Source organism: Hippopotamus amphibius, chromosome 1 (genome assembly GCF_030028045.1).
Source record: "Hippopotamus amphibius kiboko isolate mHipAmp2 chromosome 1, mHipAmp2.hap2, whole genome shotgun sequence".
Lineage (NCBI taxonomy): Eukaryota > Metazoa > Chordata > Mammalia > Artiodactyla > Hippopotamidae > Hippopotamus > Hippopotamus amphibius.
In genome coordinates this window covers 90,445,757-90,466,849 of record NC_080186.1, presented here as the reverse complement: position 1 = coordinate 90,466,849, position 21,093 = coordinate 90,445,757, and the positions used below count along the sequence as shown (strand labels likewise).

General features: G+C 37.1%; 1 protein-coding gene and 1 pseudogene across 2 annotated transcripts in view; both read left to right on the top strand.

Annotated features, from left to right (window-relative positions):
* Window positions 1–3,432: 3,432 nt before the first annotated feature.
* Window positions 3,433–21,093, top strand: part of COL11A1 (collagen type XI alpha 1 chain) — a 207,414-nt gene continuing 189,753 nt past the window's right edge. Inside the window, exon 1 of one of the 2 annotated variants that reach the window (XM_057716879.1) lies at window positions 3,433–3,855. In XM_057716879.1, coding sequence (XP_057572862.1) covers window positions 3,735–3,855 — 121 coding nt within the window. In that variant the 5' untranslated portion in view covers window positions 3,433–3,734. The remainder of the gene's footprint in view (window positions 3,856–21,093) is intronic. The other variant, XM_057717564.1, reaches the window with a different exon arrangement.
* Window positions 11,042–13,871, top strand: LOC130858672 (superoxide dismutase [Mn], mitochondrial-like; annotated as a pseudogene).

The following is a 21,093-nucleotide window of genomic DNA, read 5'->3' as shown; positions in this document are numbered from 1 at the left end:
CAGAAAAGGGCAAGAAAGACAAACCATTAGGCACAGTGAGAGAGGGATTACATTCAACAGCAATTTTCTTATAAACGTTTTAAGTATTTCTGATGTGTTCAAGAGTTTCCCACCCCCATACTAATTTCTCATTCGATAAATCAAATTTGATGCAATGATTTCTGTTATAGAATAGCATCTGGAGAATTTTTTCTTATATATATCCTCCCCCCTCTCTCTCTCTCTCTCCCCTTCTCTCTCTCTCTCTGAAAGCCAAATCATTTCAAATATGATGTGTCTTTTCAAAAATCTACTTCTTTCACCTAATTCTACCAGTAGTAATTTAAGTCTTACCATAGAGTTCCCTCTACCTCAAATATTCTATTACTATTTGTATTAGGGGCATCCAGCTATGGACAAAGTTTCTTTAGTTCCAGTTTGGTTATTGAGGTCTCAATATTTAAAACATTGGTTCTGAATCAGCATCCCCTCACTCCTAGGGATTTTTGACAATATTAAGGGAGCTCTATGAGCATTACACATGTTTAATAAAGCTCCATGAACTCTGAAGAGTGTCTAGAACATTTAAGTTGCCCTAATATGACCTCTAATCAATTATCAAATTATTCTCTAATGTTCCCAGACAAGGCAATACGGACAAGTGGTCAATCTAAAATACTACTACAAAGGATGGGACTATTTTTTTCTCTAAACTGTTTTCATCTTGTTTTCAAAAGACTTGTGAGGAAAGCGAATTCTACAAAGCTGAACAAATATAACAAGATAGGAAATGTCATACAGCTAATTGTGCTCCAAATAAAAGACCTATGTCAGGAAAACTGCCACATTCTATTCTATTTTGAAGCTATATGTACTAGTTAACAAGGACTGGCTGAATGCTGGCCGAGGGAACAACGTCCCTGGAAGTCATCCCCTGTGACGTTGAAGGAAGGGAGGTGGGTCTCTTCCAGCTCTCCTCCACCCCCTTTGCTATTTAGCATTATCCTTCCTCCCGCCGAATCCACCTCCTGCAAATCCGTGGGCAAGTTCCTAGGAGGCTCTAGACCTGGCAGCTAGCTACAGGCTAGAGGGGTTAGGCATAATTAACTGTTCCTTACTGTGAATCCACTATATTTCCTTCCAGAGCATTAATTCAGACTCAGGTTATGCCTCTCTGGGCAGCGGCCAGAGGAATTCAGACCACAGAGTACAGAGAGCATAAGGTAGTAATAACTCTATTCACCAGAGCCACTTTGCCTGAAAGGACCCATTCACCGCACTGAGAAGGCCTGAGATGTGACCAGAAGGTGGGGCTTGCTAGACTGGCTGCATCATTTCTCACCTCCTAGAACAGTATCAGGCCATGGAATTCTCTATAAATCAGGAGAGTTATTGAGAAACAGTTCGGAACACCATTCCTACATGTTGCTGCAAGCACTGTGACTCTCTCTAGCTCTTGAGTTAAGGTTCTGGTAGCTTCACAAATAATGTGTTTCTAAACTTTGTAGTCACTTCACTGTTTCACATTTAAGAGAAGACCTAGAAAATCAGTTTAAAAATATACAAAGAATTGGACAAAATTTCAGGTTTCAAAAAATTTGTTAATGGAAAATTCAAACTTTTCAATTTGAGAAGATGAAGGATAATGAAGGTGATAAATTTAGGTATATTTTTCTCTTAAGGTTCTCAAATTTTCACTGTACATTTCACATTCAAACACAGTATAGTATTTAATTATTCTATTAAATTATATTAACAATCTGAGGTTATAATTGGAAAAACTAGTTGGCGATATTTCTCTGCAGCTGATATAAGGCATTGTAAACATTCTGCCAGCAACATTATTAATAAAGTTTCTATTTTTTTTATCTATTATCTAAGAGGTAAATTTCTTGATGTAGGAATGAGGCTTTGTCACAGAGAGTGACAGTCATGTCAAAAGCATTTTTTAGTTGCTTTCCTCATTTTATATGCCTCTTACGCATTCCTTATACAGTTCCATCTTGGGCCTCAGCATAATCTCTGAACACCTTCCTTCCAACTCAAACTACGTAGCTAGAATATCTAATTAATCTCATAGGTCAAGAGGTATAGTTTGATAACTAATAGAAAATTAGATTCCTAAAAATTAGTGGATATGTGCGCCTCATAAACTTAGTTGAGAACCCTTAAGCCTTGAAATCTCTCAAATACTCAGCATAGGTTCTGGCCAAAGCTTCCAGTCTTTACTAGCAGGAAAATGTGTTCATTCACTCAACACATCTCTGTTGAATGCCTAATGTATGCTGGCACCTTGTTGGGCTCTGTTCCAGAAAATTTTTGAGAGACATCTTAAGAAATACTAAGGAACAAAAAGGAGTCAATAAGAGGGAAACATTTAAACGCGGAAAAAGTGACCAGAGAATCTATACTCCAGGTTTAATGGATTACTTTGAGGAGGGGTAAGTAGAAGGACTTTAGAAACCTGCCCCTTCTTATTTTTTGCACTGTGGAGTGACCATATTTTCACCTCCTGAGGCCCTTTATGAGGAGCTGTGGGCCTAGACGCTTGGAGATCTCCGTTAGTTGCTGTCCCTGTCTTTTCTCCTCCCCCTCTGCCCCCTCATCCGGGTTCAGGACAGAATCAGCTGGAAAATTAAATTACTCACCCCCTTACCGTCAGCTCCCATACATTTCTTTCTCCTCCTGTCTCAGTTGAGCTCTTTAAGAGACAAGCCTCTGAATGAAGCTAGCCTAGAATTTAAACATTCAAGAAAGAAACCTGTCAGTTTCAGACCTCGAAGGAGAGCTTCCCTATTAGACCACGGGTTTTCACCTCTTGGGTCCCTCCATCTCACCTTCATCCCTTTCTTTTAATTCTCGGTTTAAAAAAATAATAAAAAATACTTTACAGAGCAGGCAGAGCAATGAGTCCGCTGGTTCCACGTCTGCTATAAGAAGCAGATTTTTGCACAAGGATAAGGTTACGGCTGGCAGCCCAGAACTCCAGCAGTGAGGCGGATCAGACGCTGGGCTCCTCCCCTCCCCCGCCGACGAACGAGAGGCTAACAGACGGGTGCAAGTAGACAAGTAGCTGTTTTTATTGAATACAGAAGCTCCTTGAAAACTCTGTGGACTCCCGGGCTCTCCTGCCATTCCTTTCATTCCCAAAGTGCTGGAGCCAAGCACGCGTCCCCCGTAACTCCCTCCCATTTCTTCTCAGGGATTTGGGGAGGAGAGGAGGGAGGAGAGGAGTGGGGAGATGGGGGGTGGTTGGTGGGCTGGGCTTGCGGGGAGACCTGATTCTTGGGCAAAGGAGAGGGGGGCGGGCTCGGGTCTGCCCGAGAGGCGTGTGATTGGGTCTGACCTTCAGCGGGTTTGTCAGTTTCGCCCGGGGTAAGGGGGGCGCGGGAGGGGAGTGGGCGGGGGAGGGGGCTGCCCAGAGCCTCTCGTCCGGCCCACAGACGGCATGAAGCCTTTAGGGGCACGCAGTCCTCTCAGATTTTTGGTTGAAGCCCCTCATCTGCCGTCAGTCTGAAGGCAAGGCCCCGCAGAGGACGGATCGGAGGGTCCCGACCAGCGGGGCCAACCGAGAGAGAGAGAGGAGGGGGCGAGAGACAGGAAGGAAGCAGACCATCACATTTAAAGAAAAAGCCCTTTGACTTTTTCCCCCTCTCCCTCTCCAATGGCTGTGTAGCAAACACCCCCGACGATACCTTGGAAGGGACGAAGTTGGTCTGCAATCGCGTTTTCGTGGGTGGAGTTCACAGCTGTGAATGCGGGGCTCGGAGATGGAGCGGTGGTCCTCTAGGTGGAAAACGAAACGGTGGCTCTGGGATTTCACCATAACAACTGTCGCACTGACTTTCCTCTTCCAGGCTAGAGAGGTCAGAGGAGGTAAGAAAAAATGGTTTTGGGGAGGTGGGAGATTGCTGTCGGTCTTTCTCATTCTGTGCCCCTCCCCCCTTCCTTCTCCCCCCTTCCCCCCCCCCCCCAAAGAAACAATTCTCTTAAATAAAATCCAGATTGTAGCTGCCATCAGGTTGGAAGTGAAGACTGGAGAGAGAGATGGATGTAGGCGGGACAGTAATGGGAGAAGAAGTAGCAGGAAAAAAGATCTGTCAGGCACAGAGCCTGCTGAATTGCCCTTCACCACTTTCCAGGGGCTTTGAAAAGAGGAAAAATATTACCTTGAACACAAGAGCAGTTGTACAAAGCTTTTGTTTGGAAGAACAGTCCTTAGACTGTCCTTTGAACACATCTTCTGGTTTCTTCAGATTCTAATGGAAGTGCTTTTTTAAAGGTGAGCTGAGGAAAAAATATAGAGAAAGGGTATAAAATGAACCTTGATAAAGTTCTTTGTCTGGAACAAAGTGAGAAACAAGCTGTTTTACTTTTAGGGATATGAGAGAAAGCAGAGGGCATGAATCTTGAGGACTGAGAACACTGTGTGTATGTGTGTGTGTGTGCGTGTGCGTGTGTGCGTGTGTGTGTGTGTGTGTGTGATTTTGAAGAGATTTTAAGAGGAAAAAGTGGCAGATTATAAGAAATGGATGAAGATAGGAAGAACATCTTTCCCGGGATTTCAGCCCCCTCCTCCCCTCTATGACGCCTCACCCCCAACTTCTTCTTGCAGGTTGGACGTGCAGTCCTCTTGGAGAATGATGAAACTCGCCAAGCAAATGGGGTGGGGGTGGAGGAATAAGGATTGGAGGGAAGGGGAGGGGGCGTGGGGTGGGATGGGAGGAGAGAGGTAAGGAAAAGTTCCTACGTGGCACCACCAAATATTCAATGACCAGACCTGCTGGGAAGACGGCAGCCCTGTCAGTACCCAAGGAGGGAGAGCGACTTCACTCCTCCCCTCCTCCTCCTCCCTCCCCTTCCCCGCCCTTTCCCGCAAAGGCATCTGGCTGGAGTGGTCCGTTAGGTGCTGTAGACACGGCTGGTGGGAGGACTCCTTTGGAGTTAAGGGAGACCAAACAGCTTAGAGTAGAAAAGCAAGCTTTGTCAGGAGCGCGCGGAGACGTGGGGGGTAAGAAAGAGGGTGGCGATGATTGGTTGAGGAAGAAAGAAACTGTCAATCCCAAATGCGCAGGCTTTAGCGGAAACCTGAGTCCGACCCTGGTGGGTGCCAAGATCTGAGTTCTCCCTAATGGGAGTTAGCGCTCCCGGAGGCCGAACTCTGCGAAACCAGGTCTGTATTTCTTCCCAACACTTTGTGATGTTCACCTTCCTGAGTAGCAGGCAGTGGTGGATTATTCCTCTGTGACTTTTCCTGGCGAATGCAGTCAGAGCCTCATTAGGACTCTATTTGAATTCTGAAATAAGTTATGCTAACTACGTGGATTCTTTCATTTCTACATTTTAAAAGATAAATAGTAGAGTCTTGAAAGTGGAATCCATCAAAAGTGCATTTTACCTTTGGTACCTGGTCACCAGCTGAATTGGTCCGTTCTGTCAGCAAGTCTGCCCCCTGCTGGTTTTATTTATTATTTGGAATTCAAGCAACTGCCTTAGTAAATGAGGCCTCTTAAAATCCTCTAAGTATGTACAATGATGCTGAAAAAGGACAGTCGGTTAAGGAAGAACAGATATGCTGTTTCTTTTTGAGCTTTTTCAGCTATTTCTTTTCTTTAAACATGGGAAAAAGTATCATAATGGCAGCTATTTTTTTTTTTTTTTTTTTAAATATGGAAGCTAAGACTTTCTTCAGTGAAGACATGCGCTATAAACTCAAGAGAGGTTATCATAGGCATTCAGGAGTTATTTCACTGAAGATGTTTCATTTCCACACCAGGCCTTCCTTAAAGCTCTAAGGAGATCAGGAAGATCAAATTTCTACACTTGTGATGCATAATTTCCTCATTTAAATCTAGCTGCATACCTAAAACCCTTTTAAACAAACATCTCAGTACCACATCAAAAAAATGGTGGAAAAACAACCTTCTCTATTATATTATAAAGCTATCTAATGTGAGAAATAACAAACTTTAAGGATCCTATGTTGTTTTTGTTTATCATTTTTGATGAAATATCTTGAAAGTTAAATGGTTTTTGGATCTTCATATTGTAAGATTTGGTATTTGTTTCACTAAGTTGCTAGGTGCTTATTGCTTAGTGGGAGGTTATATATTTATTTAAACCTACTCTTGTAGGCATCCTTGCCGCTTAATGAACTTCAGAAAGAAAATAGTATACTGATGCTTGAAAAGGAAACACTAGCCTGAATCATCACACAAGGGAAAAATAAACTCAGTGTCTAGTTCTCATACTAGCCTTTAGATTTGCAATTGATGTAACAATGAGTAAGTTTCTAAATAAGGTATTATATACTAGCATTATACTATAATTTATTGATTTCACTGAGATGCACTGGTGTGATTTGGTTGTTAAAACAAAAGATAATTTAAAACGGCGTATTTTCATCTAAAACTTGTATTTCTTGGATTAAAAACACTAAAGCCTTTAAAAGTTCTGGGTTCATAATAAATTGGACTCTGAAAATGTGTAGTTAGGATCCTGAAGCCTCTAACCTTACAGAGAAAAGTTCTTGGAGTGAATGAATTAAAAGAAAATTTATGAACTAACACAGAGTCACATTATTTTACTTTGCAAATCCAAACTCTATAACTTGGTAATCTTTAACTTATTTAAAATTTTTAGTATTTATTGTATTTAATATAAAAGAATAAGCATTATTTTTTATATTTACTTGCATTAACTTCAATTTCATGGTTTATATATTCACTTATGGTTAATATAAATGTTTTATCTCATGAATTTATGGATTTCATTTTCAGTTAGTTCATTACTTGTTATAGATCAAACCTGAGATTCACCTGGAATTTACAGTAACTATAGCCCATGACTGTGTTAAGATAGATGGTTTTAAGATAGATGGTTTTAAGCAGTTTTTAAAGGAGTTAAGCTAAATTGAGTGCAAAGAAAAAAATTATATCTAATTGAATCATTTTTCACTGATTAAAATGGTATTCAACCTTTGGTGTTAGAGCCAATACTGTGCCTTGCAAAAAGTTGATTAATTTTATGAAGAACTTTCAAAGCTTGTCAGCAGTTGGTAGTGAGCCCTGCTGGAGTGTTTTGAGTGCCTGGGATCAGCAGGTGAAATGGTGCTGGCTTCCAGAGTATGTATTAATCCAACTGTGCAGAGAGATCAAGTTTGTCCCTGTGGTTACTTAATCAGAAATCAGTTAAAGATCAGATACGCTTCCGATGACAAATGCAGTGTCTTCTACGATTATTAATATTGTCTTTCCATTTGTTTTTGAAATCAAAATTGACAAAGTCTGTAATAAGCAATAAAGAAAAATAGGTATCCTGTAAGAAGCATCTTCCTGCATCTTTTATACAGATAACTTTAGGTGGCACCTTAGGTGGCACATATATATTCAGTTAATTATAGACACTTTCACAAAATTGTCTATTAGCTTTGAAATTAAGTTTATTAATATCTTAATGTGGCAATTCACTTTATAATTAATGCTTAACTGGAATCTACTTTATAAAAAATAAGTCTCTAAGAGGTATTCTTAGTTTTAAATAAAATTAAGAAGTTGCAAGATGAGAAATGTATATACCGAGATAGTATGATTGTTTTTGATTTATTTAATTAATTTTTAGCTTCTGTGTTTGCCTTAATGTGTGACTAAAATTGAAGGAGCACGTTATTCAAGTTATCACTAAAATATAGTAAGGCAAACATGGGTCTCTTTTCAAATTTGTGGGTAGGATTTCTGACACAAAAAAACTAAGTAGTCGCCTTTCTTTTCTAAAATTTTGCTTCTTTTCTGAGACAAATTTCTCTTCACTCTGGTTAATTTATTGAAGCTCTACCTATGCAGTGATAATGAATGGGCTCGAATCAAGCTTGGGTGAGAGTGTGTAATAGAAAGCTAAATTTTTCAAAGGAGGAAAAGGTGTTTAGATTTTTTTAAAGAGAATGCTAGAGATAGAAATTCTTATAAAAATTACATCTCTATACTACCTTCTCATTTTACTAATGAGGAAACTAAGGCACAGAAAAGTTGATAGCTGAATCCTGTTTCTCAAAAAAAAAAATTCTTATAATAGTCAAGGTTTTTCTAAATGAGTAGGGTGAAGATCTGCAATAGTGGTAGAAATATCTTTAAATAATAGTAGTCTGAGACAATTGAATAAACAGTTATTACTTAATATATGTGTATTTATGGAATATGGAATGACCAAATATTACTTAAATGTACATGCTGGAGCTTAGATTAGTGAGAAGATAGAGTGAAAATGACTGATTTAAAGAAAAACAGGAAATTGTAGAAAGCATTTAAAAATTCTTCAATGTCCTAAGTTTAGAGATAGGTCATTTTTGATAATTTGTATTGTTAATATACCTAATTATGTGATTCTATAAGATTATCTGTATCGGAGTAGAAAGCACAACAGTTTGAAAAATATTTTTTGTATACGTATGTTACTGGATTAAGAACATAGTTTTTTATCCTCTCTAAAGTTACTAATGGAGGACCCGGCAAAACTTTGAGTTTTCAAGAAGCTAAGAAAGTTATATATTTATTTCAGATAAGGCAAATAATGTCAAATTTATATGCTTTTCATGTTGATATTAGATTGATTGGGTGATATATATTATATATAATTGTATGGTTTTTATTAATAAGTCAGATAATGAATTGATTTTTACTTGATATGGGTTATTTATTTAATAGATAACCTTATTCCAAACAAGTGGTCAACTTTGAAACAAAATAAGAGAGCACTTAGTAGTGCAAATTCTAATTTGGGTTTTTCTTTTGGATTATCAAAGTATCTGGAATTACATAAATACCTTTTACTTCAAGAATAAATGGACAGTTACTTTATAGGGAAGTGCTCCCTCTTCATGGGCTACCATGATATGCTGCGCTGCACTCACTATGGTCAAGCTAGTATTTCAACCAAATGAAGTGTTTTCCTCTCTTCTGGGAAATGCAGTACATGTCCTTAGGGTCCTGAAGAAGATACTATGGAAGTTAATGTTTATACTCATGACTGACAATTTATATAAATATAGGGTTTTATAAATACTGAGCTAGCCCTATTATCTTATATAATTTTTAGTGATGATAGGTATTTAAAAGCCAGAATCATATTATACCCTAAATGCACTTTTCTTTCCTGTCTACCTTTGGAGAAGGGATTAAGTGCACTTGTGATCATTAGGAGTTCAGGGCAACTGCAGAGTGGGGGCTGAGAGCCGATCTGCATTTTTGCTTTTACTCCTCCACTTCCTTCATTTAATACTGGGGAAATGTGACCTGAGCTGGGAGTGGTGAGAGGAAACCAAACTTTTTTTTGACTGTTGAAGTTTTGTTCTTTAGCAAAGAAGAAAGAGAGGTATACACAGGTGCTATAAAAAGTTGCAGTGTTCCCCAAGTTCTCTCACTGAAGGGTCCCTTTTAAATGCAGTTTTCAGGTACACTAAAAGTATACTATAATGAATTTCCTAAATTTGGACTTTTTCTACTAATTTCTTTTGCAATTTAATTCAGAACCTAAGGGGTTTTGTTTTTCATTTAACTGCCTTCTATATTCTAATGCATCTAATATATTTCTCCTTTCAAAACCCTAATATGATTTTATTTTTATAGGTATTTGTGGATTTTCTTTTTCTACTTTCAGTTGTGTCAGAACTCAACATGAATAATACTATCTGGTAGAGAAGATGAAAGTCAATTTTAAAGTGATTTAGTGAGTAGTATCTATTTATCAGTTGCAGTCTTTGGCCTACTACTGACTTGGCTAGTGGTTCTTTAGACATTGGCTGATCACCAGACCTACTGTTATCTGGTAAAATAAACTCTTTGCTTGCTACGCATGGAATTAGAGACAGTGCTATTAATTTAGGAGAAAGAACTCAGAGAAAAGAAAGGTTATCATATTTCAGAGTAAGAGACCAGCTTAAATACGACTTGACAATTGAGAACTAAAACAAACCTGTGTAAAAGTGCTTTAGCACAATCAACTTTTGCAATTCCCTCAAACCTTCTTTTTTTTTCCTTAAAAAGCATTTCTTTCTTATTTTAACCAAATTTAATTGCTCTTGAATGGCTCTGTACTGTACAGGCAAATGAAGGTCCCTATTCATAGAACTTGAGCGCATAGGGTGTCAGTGGAAGCTTCCTTCCTCTGTCTGACTGGTAAGCTCACATCCGGGCTTACAGGAGCGAAGCTTAGACGGTATGGGGTGGTTGGCTTTCCTTCCTCACTCAGATGTGCGCAAACAACTTCCCGAAAGGATGACTGCCAGAAAGAGCAGTAGCTGCAATTCCTGACAAAACTAGTAAGAAGCTGAAGCACACTTTCCTACTTTGTGCTCTTAGATAGCTCTTCAGAGAAAGAGCCATAAATATTGGAATGGTGTTTGCCCTTCATTCTCTTTTTTAGACTAACTGTGGAGCACAACCTACTACTTGCTGTCACTCTTTGAGCACTGATGAATCTTCAAAATACTTCACTGGTTTTGAGGACAAAAGTATTGTCCAGATGGCCTAGTGGTGGCGTAGAGTGCCCTTCAGGATGTGGCCCTCTGTACGTCCAGGCTCAGAATCAGCCTTTTCCCACCTGCTACCACGCCACCCCCATTCACCTGCACTTCAGCCCTGTTGAACTTCTTGGCCGTATTCTCCCCTATCTTTGAACACGCTATTCTTTTTGCCTAGAATGTATGTTTCCTTCTCATCCATCTATCAGACGCCTTCTCAGACTTCAAGATTTAGCACAAGCTTCATACTCCAGGCAGATGTAAATAACAAGCTCTAACACTGAATTGCATGCCCATTATGTGCCAGGTCTTGTAAGCACTTTTTGTATAGAATCTCATTTCATTCTGACAATTGTCCTGGAAGTAAGCTAATACTAAAATCTCCACTTTAGCCACAAGGAACCTGAAAAACAGAGAAGTTAATTATCTTGCTTAAGGCCATACAGCTACAATGTGATAGACCTAGGATTTGAACCCAGTTATGCTCCAGGGCCCTTGCTTTTGATCACTTGCCCATGTTTACTGTATTATGTACTCCTCATCCTTTTGCACAGCCTCCCTGACTTTGCTTATGATTAGGGTGCCCTGGGGCCTAACATCCATGTACAAATCATGCAGCTGCACCACAGTAAATATCATGTAAATTGTGTGAATAACTTGAAAAAGGAAAACTGTAAAGAGACTCTGGTGAAAGATTATGTTATAATTCAGGTAGCTCTTCAGCAAGCACTAAATTTCAGTGGTGGAGGACCTGTGACTCTTCCCGCTTTAAGGACAAACCTAAGCCCTAATGATGGTGGATAACCCAAGGGGGACCGGATGGAAGCTAGCAAATGTTACTTGATTTCCTTTGACTAATTGAAGGAGAAGTTGAAAGCTGTATCTGTTGGAGTTCAAGGTTCAGATTGGGGTTGGCCTGGTTTCATTAGGTAACAAGGACACTTACAAATTGCTGCCTGTTCTAATCAGGATCCATTACAAGGAACAACAGGTCTATTCCACTTTGGGGGATTGATATATGGGAGTATGCTTATTACCTTCAGTATAGAAGTGTCAGATCTGATTATCTAAAAGCTGTTTGGAATGTAATCAACTGGGAGAATGTAACTGAAAGATACATGTTTGGAAAAAATAAAAAACATACACACATGATAATTATTTTTAAAACTTCTTATTTATATGTTAGCCTTTCTCTAGGAGTTGCTGCGGGATAATGACTGTGATTTAGTTTTGTTTCTTTCCCTAATGTCTACCAAGATGCCAGAATGCACAGGATATGATATAGTCACCATTTAGATTACTAATTATCTTCTTACCTTGCTCAGCAGAGTGGAACAAGGTTAAAATCTAGTTAACTTGGAGTGATGTGTAGTGACCTTTTCATGTCCTGTTGTTAGCAATAATTAGATCTCCCCTCCCCCCTTTTCTTTACTCATTCTCCAAAAGTGAATGAATTGTGACTTTTTTCTAGCTTTCTTCATCTGGAAAATAGTTTTGCACATTCTCCCCAAAGATATCTTTAAATGTTTGAAGCTCTGGATTGACCATATTACCTCTAAAACTTTAGTTTGCTTTAACATAGTAATCTGATCAAGAAAATACAATATGAAGTTGTATTTTTGCTTTGACAGCAACATAAATCATCATTTCACTTGTCTACATGATTTCCATTTGTGAAAGTAATAACTGGGAAAATTCCTGTCGTATATTCGTTTTTGGAACCTTTAGTTCAGTTTTGCATGCTATTAAGTGTTGTCTGATTTTGCTTAATGACTATTAGGAAGAGTAGCCTATCTATATTTATTGCTTTATGATTATTTTAGTAAACTAGTTCTTCAAGTTAGACAGCAATTTGGATATTACACTTATAATTATTATATTAGGAGGTACCATCTTTAAGCAAGGGATATGGAAAATTTCGAGTGCTTAATAAGATTAATAGACTGTAGTTGTAGAATTTTTTTGGATGAAAATTATATATTTTTAATATTCTATTCCTATCCATTGTATATTTTAGTCACACTAAAATCATTAAGATTGATGTCTTTATCTGCTTTATTTACTGTGTCCTAAGCACATAGATCGGAACTTATCACATAGTAAACATTTGGAAAATTTTTGTTCAAAGTGGTAAAGCTGTTGGTTGCAGCTCTAATGAATTGTTCTTCAATAACCTAATTGATGACCTGAGATGGAACATAAGATTATGTAGATCAGTAATTGCCAGTGTCTACAGAAGGATATTGAACAGATTTTTGCTGATACTATTGTGATTTCCTGAAAACAGCACTCTCTGTTTTGCCTCTAAGCAAGCTATGATCTTTATCCTGAACACTCTCCCAATCCGCTTATCATTGCTTTTTTTATACAGTATTTAAATATTATCTCCTCTAGGAACACCTTTCCTTAATCATGAAGACTAGGATAATTGACCCTATACAACATCCTAAAGCACACTGCACTAACTCCAACCTGAATGCTTATCATAGAATACTTTTGATGCTAAAATGAAAGCAACAAATGCATCTTTTTCACCTATGTAAGAATTTCTGGCATCTAGCACCATACCTAGAGCGTAATAGATGGCCAGTAAATATTCATTGAATGAATAAATGAACTCATAAGCAAGACATTTTCACTAAAGTCAGGAAGACAGGGATACTTAGTTCTGGCTTGATATCACAATCATTTCTAGTCCCATCCCTGTGGATATTGATGGAGTAGATTTTGTGCAGAATTCAAGCATAGCTGCTTTATAAGCTTTACATATAATTTCAATGCACAACCAAGTGTTCATGAACCTTCTGCAATAGGAAATAAGTGTAAACAAAAATGAGGATGTGCCTAATTTGTATAACAGGGTACTGGAAGTTAAGTGAAAAGTTGTTTCTCTGCTATGTGCAAATCATTTGATATATACCATATTGTCAAACGGAAGTGGCTCTGCAGAAACTGTAGTAGATCAACTGATGATGATATTCATAATGCTTTTCAAAAAAAATCCTCCTCCCCATAGCATGTGATAAACTAAATGCCAATAAATATTGCTCTTCTCAACATTAGAGTCAAATAATTGTAATGAAAGTATAACTTTAGTTTTATAATAAACATTTTAATAGCTTTGACCACTGCTTTTTAAATGCACACTCTCAACTGGTATTTGTTCTTCCTTCGCCATTCTCAAAGTTGTGATATTATTTCTGCTTTTAGCTTTCAGTTCATATATGCTTTTTTATGATATGAGAAAGTTCAGGATTGAGGTTGTTTAATAACTGAGATAATTAAATGATTCTCTTTTATGTGCAGTCACCATGTTAGATGCCAGGACTACAAAGATGGTATGCCAGTCTCCATTCTCACGGAGTATGTGTGTTACTAGGGAAATGCTGGATTTAGGGGTGTGGACAGGGACCACATAACACAAGACCGTATGGGTATGTTTTTCTGGATAGAATGGAATCATGTGACTAATTTAAAAGTACAGGGAGGCTGCTAAGATGGCATGGTCAGTGCATACTTTGATATCTATACAGACGAGGTGGTTCCACTGATTGCAACTATTGGATCCTCTGACAAATAGCCAGGGAAGCAGGGGCATGCAGCCTTTTCTGGAATAGCCAACCCACTGTAAAGTCACCTGGGGTTCTCAACGATAATTAGGACAGTTAAGTCACACTTGATATGAAGTTATGGCCATGATAAAGTTAAAAAATATGTGAATGAATAATCTTATTTTATAAAAGAGTACATTAAACAAACATGTACACATTTATAAAGTCTATTATGAGACAAAGTTGTCCAACATTTATAAACCTCAGAATGTGATTATTTTTGTTATTAACCAAATTATAGCATATTTTAGAACATAATGTGTAAATAGTGATTTTTGTTTCTGAGGATTAGTATGTTGGACCAAGATCTCTATTTTGATTATTTGAGAGAATAAAATATTTATTATAAGCATGTTTAAGTCATAATGATTTCTTTCAGGGAAAGTTATAGCAAATAGAGTTTTTAAAAGTCAAATCATTAATTAAGTTACAGTTTAAAATAACATTGATAGGCTGTCAACTCCCAAAGTTTTATTTTTACCCCAGAAGTTACCCCTGAACTTCAGACTTATATACTCATTCAACTGCCTATTCAGCTATTTCTAATGACATTTATTAACTCATCTCAAAATTAGCATGCACAAAACTGAACTGCAGAACTCCTCTCCTGAAATCTGTTCCTCTCAGTCTTCTGCATCTCAGTTAATGGCAACACAATCAGTCATGATGTTTGAGCTATAAAACTTGAAGTCATTTTTGACTCGTTTTCTCTCATACTCCACTCTGGTCTGCTCTGTCTTCAGAATATATCCATAATCTCAAAGTACTTCTTCTTTCAGTCCAAGAAAACAATATCAACAAAATTTTACATCTAGAAGATTGCAACTGCTTCTTTGCTCTCTGATTCCACTCCAATGCCCCTGGAGTCTGTTCTCAACACAGCAGCCACAGTCTTCTGAAAAATTAGTTGGTTGATATTCTTCCTCTCCCCTTAACTTCCCATGGTTTTTCATCTCATTTGGAATAAAATCCAAGCTCCTCAAAGGTCCCACGGGACCTATACAAGCTACCTTCAGTGTGCCCTCACCCTTACTTCTCTAACCTCATCTCTTATATCCCTTTTATTTCCTTTGCTGGAGGCATATTTGTCTCCTTACATTTCCTCCAATGTCTTGGGTCAACTCTTATCTCAGATTCTTTGCACTTACTATTCCCTTTGCTTACAATGCCATTCTGTAAAAATATCAGAATAGAGGAACAGCTTATGCCTTTCCTCAAATATCATCTTCTTATTGAGGCTTTTCTTGTCTTTCTTATTTTATATTAAAATCCATGTCTCCTTAACACTCCCTATACTCATTCACTGGTTTATTTTTCTCCTTAGGACTACTCAAACATTTGTAATTTATAAAAAGTAACAACATTTAAATTAAAAGTTGAGATCTTATTTTAAGCCTTTACATAAAATGTAGAGTTAGATAATTTTGGAGTACAAGTATTGCGTTAAATTATTTGGGCAGCTTCTAGACCATATTTATCTAAATAGTTCCCATGACTTTTCATTTCATTTTACCTATTTATAGTCAATATAACAGTCAAGTTCCACATAGTAAAGCATTTTACTTGTCTGATAGACACCATGCACATTGATCCAGTTGTCTTAAGAGGTTATAGTTGTGTAGAAATAGTAATGGGAGTTTGTACCTTATCTCACTGGTTTAACAGAGCAGTGACGCAGGACTTGAAATCACCTAAAAAGCAGAGGGGAGATGTTCCCAGCTGAAGACCTAGAAAGCAATGACAGATTAGATATTATCAAGAAAATGTAAACATATGCTGCTCTTCAAAGCAAATTCATTTATTGTTCCTGATCAACACAAAATCTGGAATTCTGTGTCATATGGATTTCTCTTAGCCACTAGATAAGTCAGTTAGAATTAATCATGAACAGTGGGACGTGAATGCAATTGATTTTGATGGATGTCGTATTTTTCCATTAGTTCCACTTCAGAATATTTTATTATGTATTTTTTCCCTGACCTTTCCAATTTTGAATTTCACTGTGTAACTGATTTTTTTAAAAAAGCTGGTATTGTCATGGAGTTGTAAGAAGTACATTTGCATTTGATCATTGAGTTTTTATTTTCTGAAGTGGTAGTTCCAATAGGTTCGTTAGGTGTTTGGACTGATAATATTAACTGTAAAATTCCTAAAACTTTAGGCTTCTGTTTTATATTGTCTTTGTCCATGTCATTCTCAATGTGATGCTTTTCTTTGTTTGATATCAAATACTCTTTTTTTCCAAGAACTATAAGGCACTGCTTCTCAAAAACTTGAGCCTTGACATGCTTATATTTATTTTATTCATTTTTTTTCCTGTGGGCAAATATATTCTCTAAACATAGGCTTGACATGGCAAAACATTCAAGTTTATTATAGAACCCGTTGGGGGAAAATGGACTCTAAACACTTCCCATACCCAGGAATATTTAATGTAAACTCTGCAACTATAATCTTATATACTTACAATTTACTAATGTAGTCAAGCAGTTCATTTCTCCCATTTTGCACATTTTTGACTACAGTGATTAGATTGCATAATACAGACAAAAAGTCTAGTAATTTAAGCCAAAAAGAATTGTATAAAGACTTAGGACACTTATGTGATTTATATGACATTATTTGTGCCATATAGGCATTTAAAGACAAATGTTCATACCTTTTTAAATATGGGAGAATTTAGGTTGATATGTTTTGAATTTATATTGATATGTTTATTTTCCAGTACTTCATGTTAGTTTTTTATTCAAGATTGGTATGCAGCATATGTGGATTTGAAATAAATGAAGGAATAGTATCAGAGGAAAGACACTAAAATATTAGTTTTTAAAAACCTTTTAATGAATAACACATCAGGGTTAATCTATAGTTATATCAATGTCTGTGTGATGTAAAGACAAATTTATTGAAAAGGAAAAAATTTCAATGATATCAGTGTATTAATGTCAGGTTGTGCTACAGAGTGGTAATGGAACAGTGAACATGATAGCTTAAGTTGTCTAAGTTCTGGGAAGCCTCCTGGGGTTTTATGTCCCTAGAATAACATAAAAACATGCTGGAGAGATTGCTAAGCATTGCATAATTTTCATGGATGATATCTAATGGACCTTGAGAGATAGAAAACTATTCAGTCCTCTACCGACTGTAGAGAGATTTCCCAGGGTAGTCAGAGGAAATGGATAACAGGAATCAAGTCAATTTTAACTCTGGGGAAACATTGGTGGCACTCACTGGGACTATTAGAGATGTTCAAAAAGGTTAAAATTTTGATGAAATAGTGCTTTTAGGTATTATTTTTATTGAGTGCTTAGACACTATCCTCAGAGATTAAAATACCTTATCTCATTTAATTCTCAAATTTGGTTAAGCTGAAGAAACTAATTCTTAGGGGGATAAGTAGCTTACCCAAAGTTATAGAAATAATACATACCAGACTTGGCTAGTCCAGTTGCAGAAACTGGGTTGTTAATTGTTGCCTATTCACTTGTCATATCCTATGTTTTAGATTCTTTATTAAGGGCTCTTATGATTTTGAAATATAGCAGGGTGTTGGTAGTAGTTAAATTATAACAAATAGTCACTTCTCTGTCATTTTTTCTTTTGTCAGTCCTATATCTCACTACCATATAAACACAGTAGTACTACTGGTTTTTTTAATTCTTATCTAGAGCAGCAAAGCATTTCATAACTGGGTGGGAGATGGTTTATTTATGTTTTATTTTTTTAAATTTTATTTTGTTTTTATTTTTCTCTAATGATATGCTTCATGTATGGCCTGTGACATGAGGTACAAGGTGAGGATGAGTGACTCCCTAGTAATGGGGAAAGCATCTAGCATATTTTAGGAAGGTCGCTTCAGATCTGTGTTCTTGCCGAACGTGAGTCAAATGGAAACAACCAGACTTGTCAGCTCATCAGGGTGCTGTTTGTAAAGGCCACTTTCAACCCTCTTCATGTTTTTTCTGAGACTGATAAGAAAGAAGCTTCAACTCTGAGGCAGTATGTGGCTGCCCATTTACTCATTTACTCATTCATTCATTACACATATTTCTATTGATTATTTACTATACTGTTAGCTGCTATGTTAGTTATGGATACTACAGTGAATATCAGTTGTGCTGATGTTTGCTGTCATAGGGCTTACAATCTATGGGGGAGGCAGACATTAACTAATAAATCACAAGCTTAGCAAAGAGAGAGAGAACGAGCGAGTGAAAGAAATTAGGTAGCATGAGTATGTAACAGGGAAGTCAAGACCATAATTTAGACATACACTGTGCCTGAGAGCACACAGCCTAGAGTGAAAATGAGATAATTAAGCGAACAAACAGAATAGAGCATGGAGTTAACCAAGGGGGTATATGGGGCACTTGGGATCATATGAAGGGGTCACATAACGCTGCCTGGCAGTGATAAAAATGATTTCCTGAAGAAAGTCATGCCTAGGTTGATATCAAATGATTGATTAGGTCTGAGTTCCCCAGGTTTCAACCTCAGGTATCCATTAGTCTCGGCTGGGAAACTTTTAAAACATATGAATGCCTGGGCCCCACCCCAGTCATCCTAGTTATCAGATCTGGAGTAGGACTCAGACATATATGTATTTTAAAAGTTCGCCAGGAGATTCTAATGACAGGGTTGAAGAAAACCAGTTAACTATCCTTAGTCAATTGATGAAGGATTGAAAAAAATCTCCAACAAAGGGAATACAGTAAATTTTAGAAACTAAAAGAAGTTTATTTCAGCTGCAGCATAAAATTTGGGGTTGAGGGAGAAGATAAGAGTTAGTGTAGATGTCTCACTTGGAGTTTGTGGCTGTGAATATTCATGGCAGAGATGTGATTTTTCTCAAGAAGTCCTCAGCAGCCATGATGCCCCCAGGGAGACTTTGAACATCTAAATTGATTCAGTGTCAATGTCCTGTCAGGACATGACTAGTTCCATTTTCTTGAACTCTGTACTGTCTTGTCATATTTGATATTTCTATCACCTTCCTCTTCATTGATGAATCTATCATTCAAGACTCAGCGTAAAAGGACCACATGGTAGCTATCTTAGCCTTTGTGGGCCACACCATCTCTGTCAGCTACAAAGCTCTGTCCTTGTAGTGCAAAAGCGGCTATGGACAATGTATAACTGAATGGCTGTAGCTGTATTTACAATATAAACCTTATCTGTGCACACTGAAAGTTAAATTTAATGTAATTTTCACATGTCATAAAATATTATGCTTCTTTTAATTTTTTTTCAACCATGCAAAAATGTAAAAACATTCTTATTTCATGTACCACACAAAAATAGGCAGCAGGAGTTCTTAACCTATAAGCATAGTTTTCCCAGCCACTGTTCTAAGGCGCTGTTACAAGTACCAACTTAGTTCTCACAAAGACTCTTTTAGGTAGATATTTTTTTATTATTCTCATACAGATGTGGAAACTGAAGCACAAATCATACAGATGCTAAGCGCCAGAGGTGGGATTCAAGCCAGTCTGGCTTTCCAACACTGTGCATTGCTGCTCTGTACCGCTTACTGGGCATGGGAGCATGTGAAGAAGTTTAAAGGAGGAATTAATTAAACAGTCAAAGCACTGTGTGAGCTTAGAACAGTAATTCAAGTAGACTCTGGAGGCACCAAGGAAAAAGGATTAAAGACCTGGGGTAGAATAATCAATGAATGTGTGGAGGTGTTTAAGAGATCAACGGAATACAGTAGGAAAGACATATTAGGACCTCACAAATTTTTATTTCAAGATAAGAGAGCGCTATGGACTTCAGAGGAAGTTGCTTCTATATGTTTAACATGATTGTGTTTCACTTTTAAACAATATCTTATATAGTCCGTGTGTGTGTGTGTGTGTCTGTACTTGTTTTCTTCTAGTTTTGGAAAAAAGTCAAGTGTAGGCAAATAATTAAAACCAAGTGTAAAAAGTACTATGATAGAAGTGAGTATACCTAACCCAGCTTTGGAAGTTAGGGAATGCTATCACATTGCAGATCAGTTATATCCTACTCCTTCCTCAGAATAGGATTTATAAAAGCTCAGAGACAGGAGAAAGAACATGGTGAGTAGTCTGTGAAGTCTGAGTCCAGTATGCCTAGAGCACTGAGTGAGGAAGGAATTAAGAGGTAATGAGATAAAAGGATGGAGATGCAGTAGAGTGGAACTGGAAGGATAAGTGGGTGTGTCCACATCATTAAGATTTTACATGCAAGGTATGTGCATACCATCTGGAAGTTAGCTGGGTTCTTTGAAGGAATTTAAGCAAAATGACTGGAGGCATGGAGTTTTGGAAGCTCACTCGAGCTGTGGTATGTAAATTGATGAGAAAAGGCATTGAAACCAGTTAAATGGCTATTGTAGTAATGCACTGAGTCTGCTATCCTACTTTCCCATTTAATAAACAAAAAAAGGATACGATAAGGACAGGAAAAATATTATTGAACAAAATATTGTGCTGATTGGATACATCTGAAATGTGAATCATGATCTATACCATAAAGATTGGCAACATAGAAACAATGAAAATATTAGGGACATTTAAGAATTGCTTTGAATATTGAAATTACAGTTTTTTAGATATATCGAGTTAAGCTGTAATAAATTACTGCTTTTAATCTTTAAACAGTTGAAGTTTTGTTAATAAAATATGAAGAGTAGTTCCCCCGTGTGTGTATGTGTGTGTATAAAACCATAGAACCCATGTTATGAGAATTTGTTAAATGCTGTAATTATGACATCAAATAAGAGACAGATTTCAGAGTGGCTTAATTTGTTATTTAGTTTACTTGAAAGGAAAAAAATTAAGAGAGTTTTACATTTTGGTAACTTTATATGACTATTTATAAAAAAAACTATTTGCAATCTTTATTATATATCCCTATGTTTTGGTTGTTTTTTGTAGAGTGAATTATTATTTCATATCATATGTCTCTACATAGAACTTTTAGTCTTTAAAAATAGAGCCCTTATTTTGAATTCTGTAGAGGGAG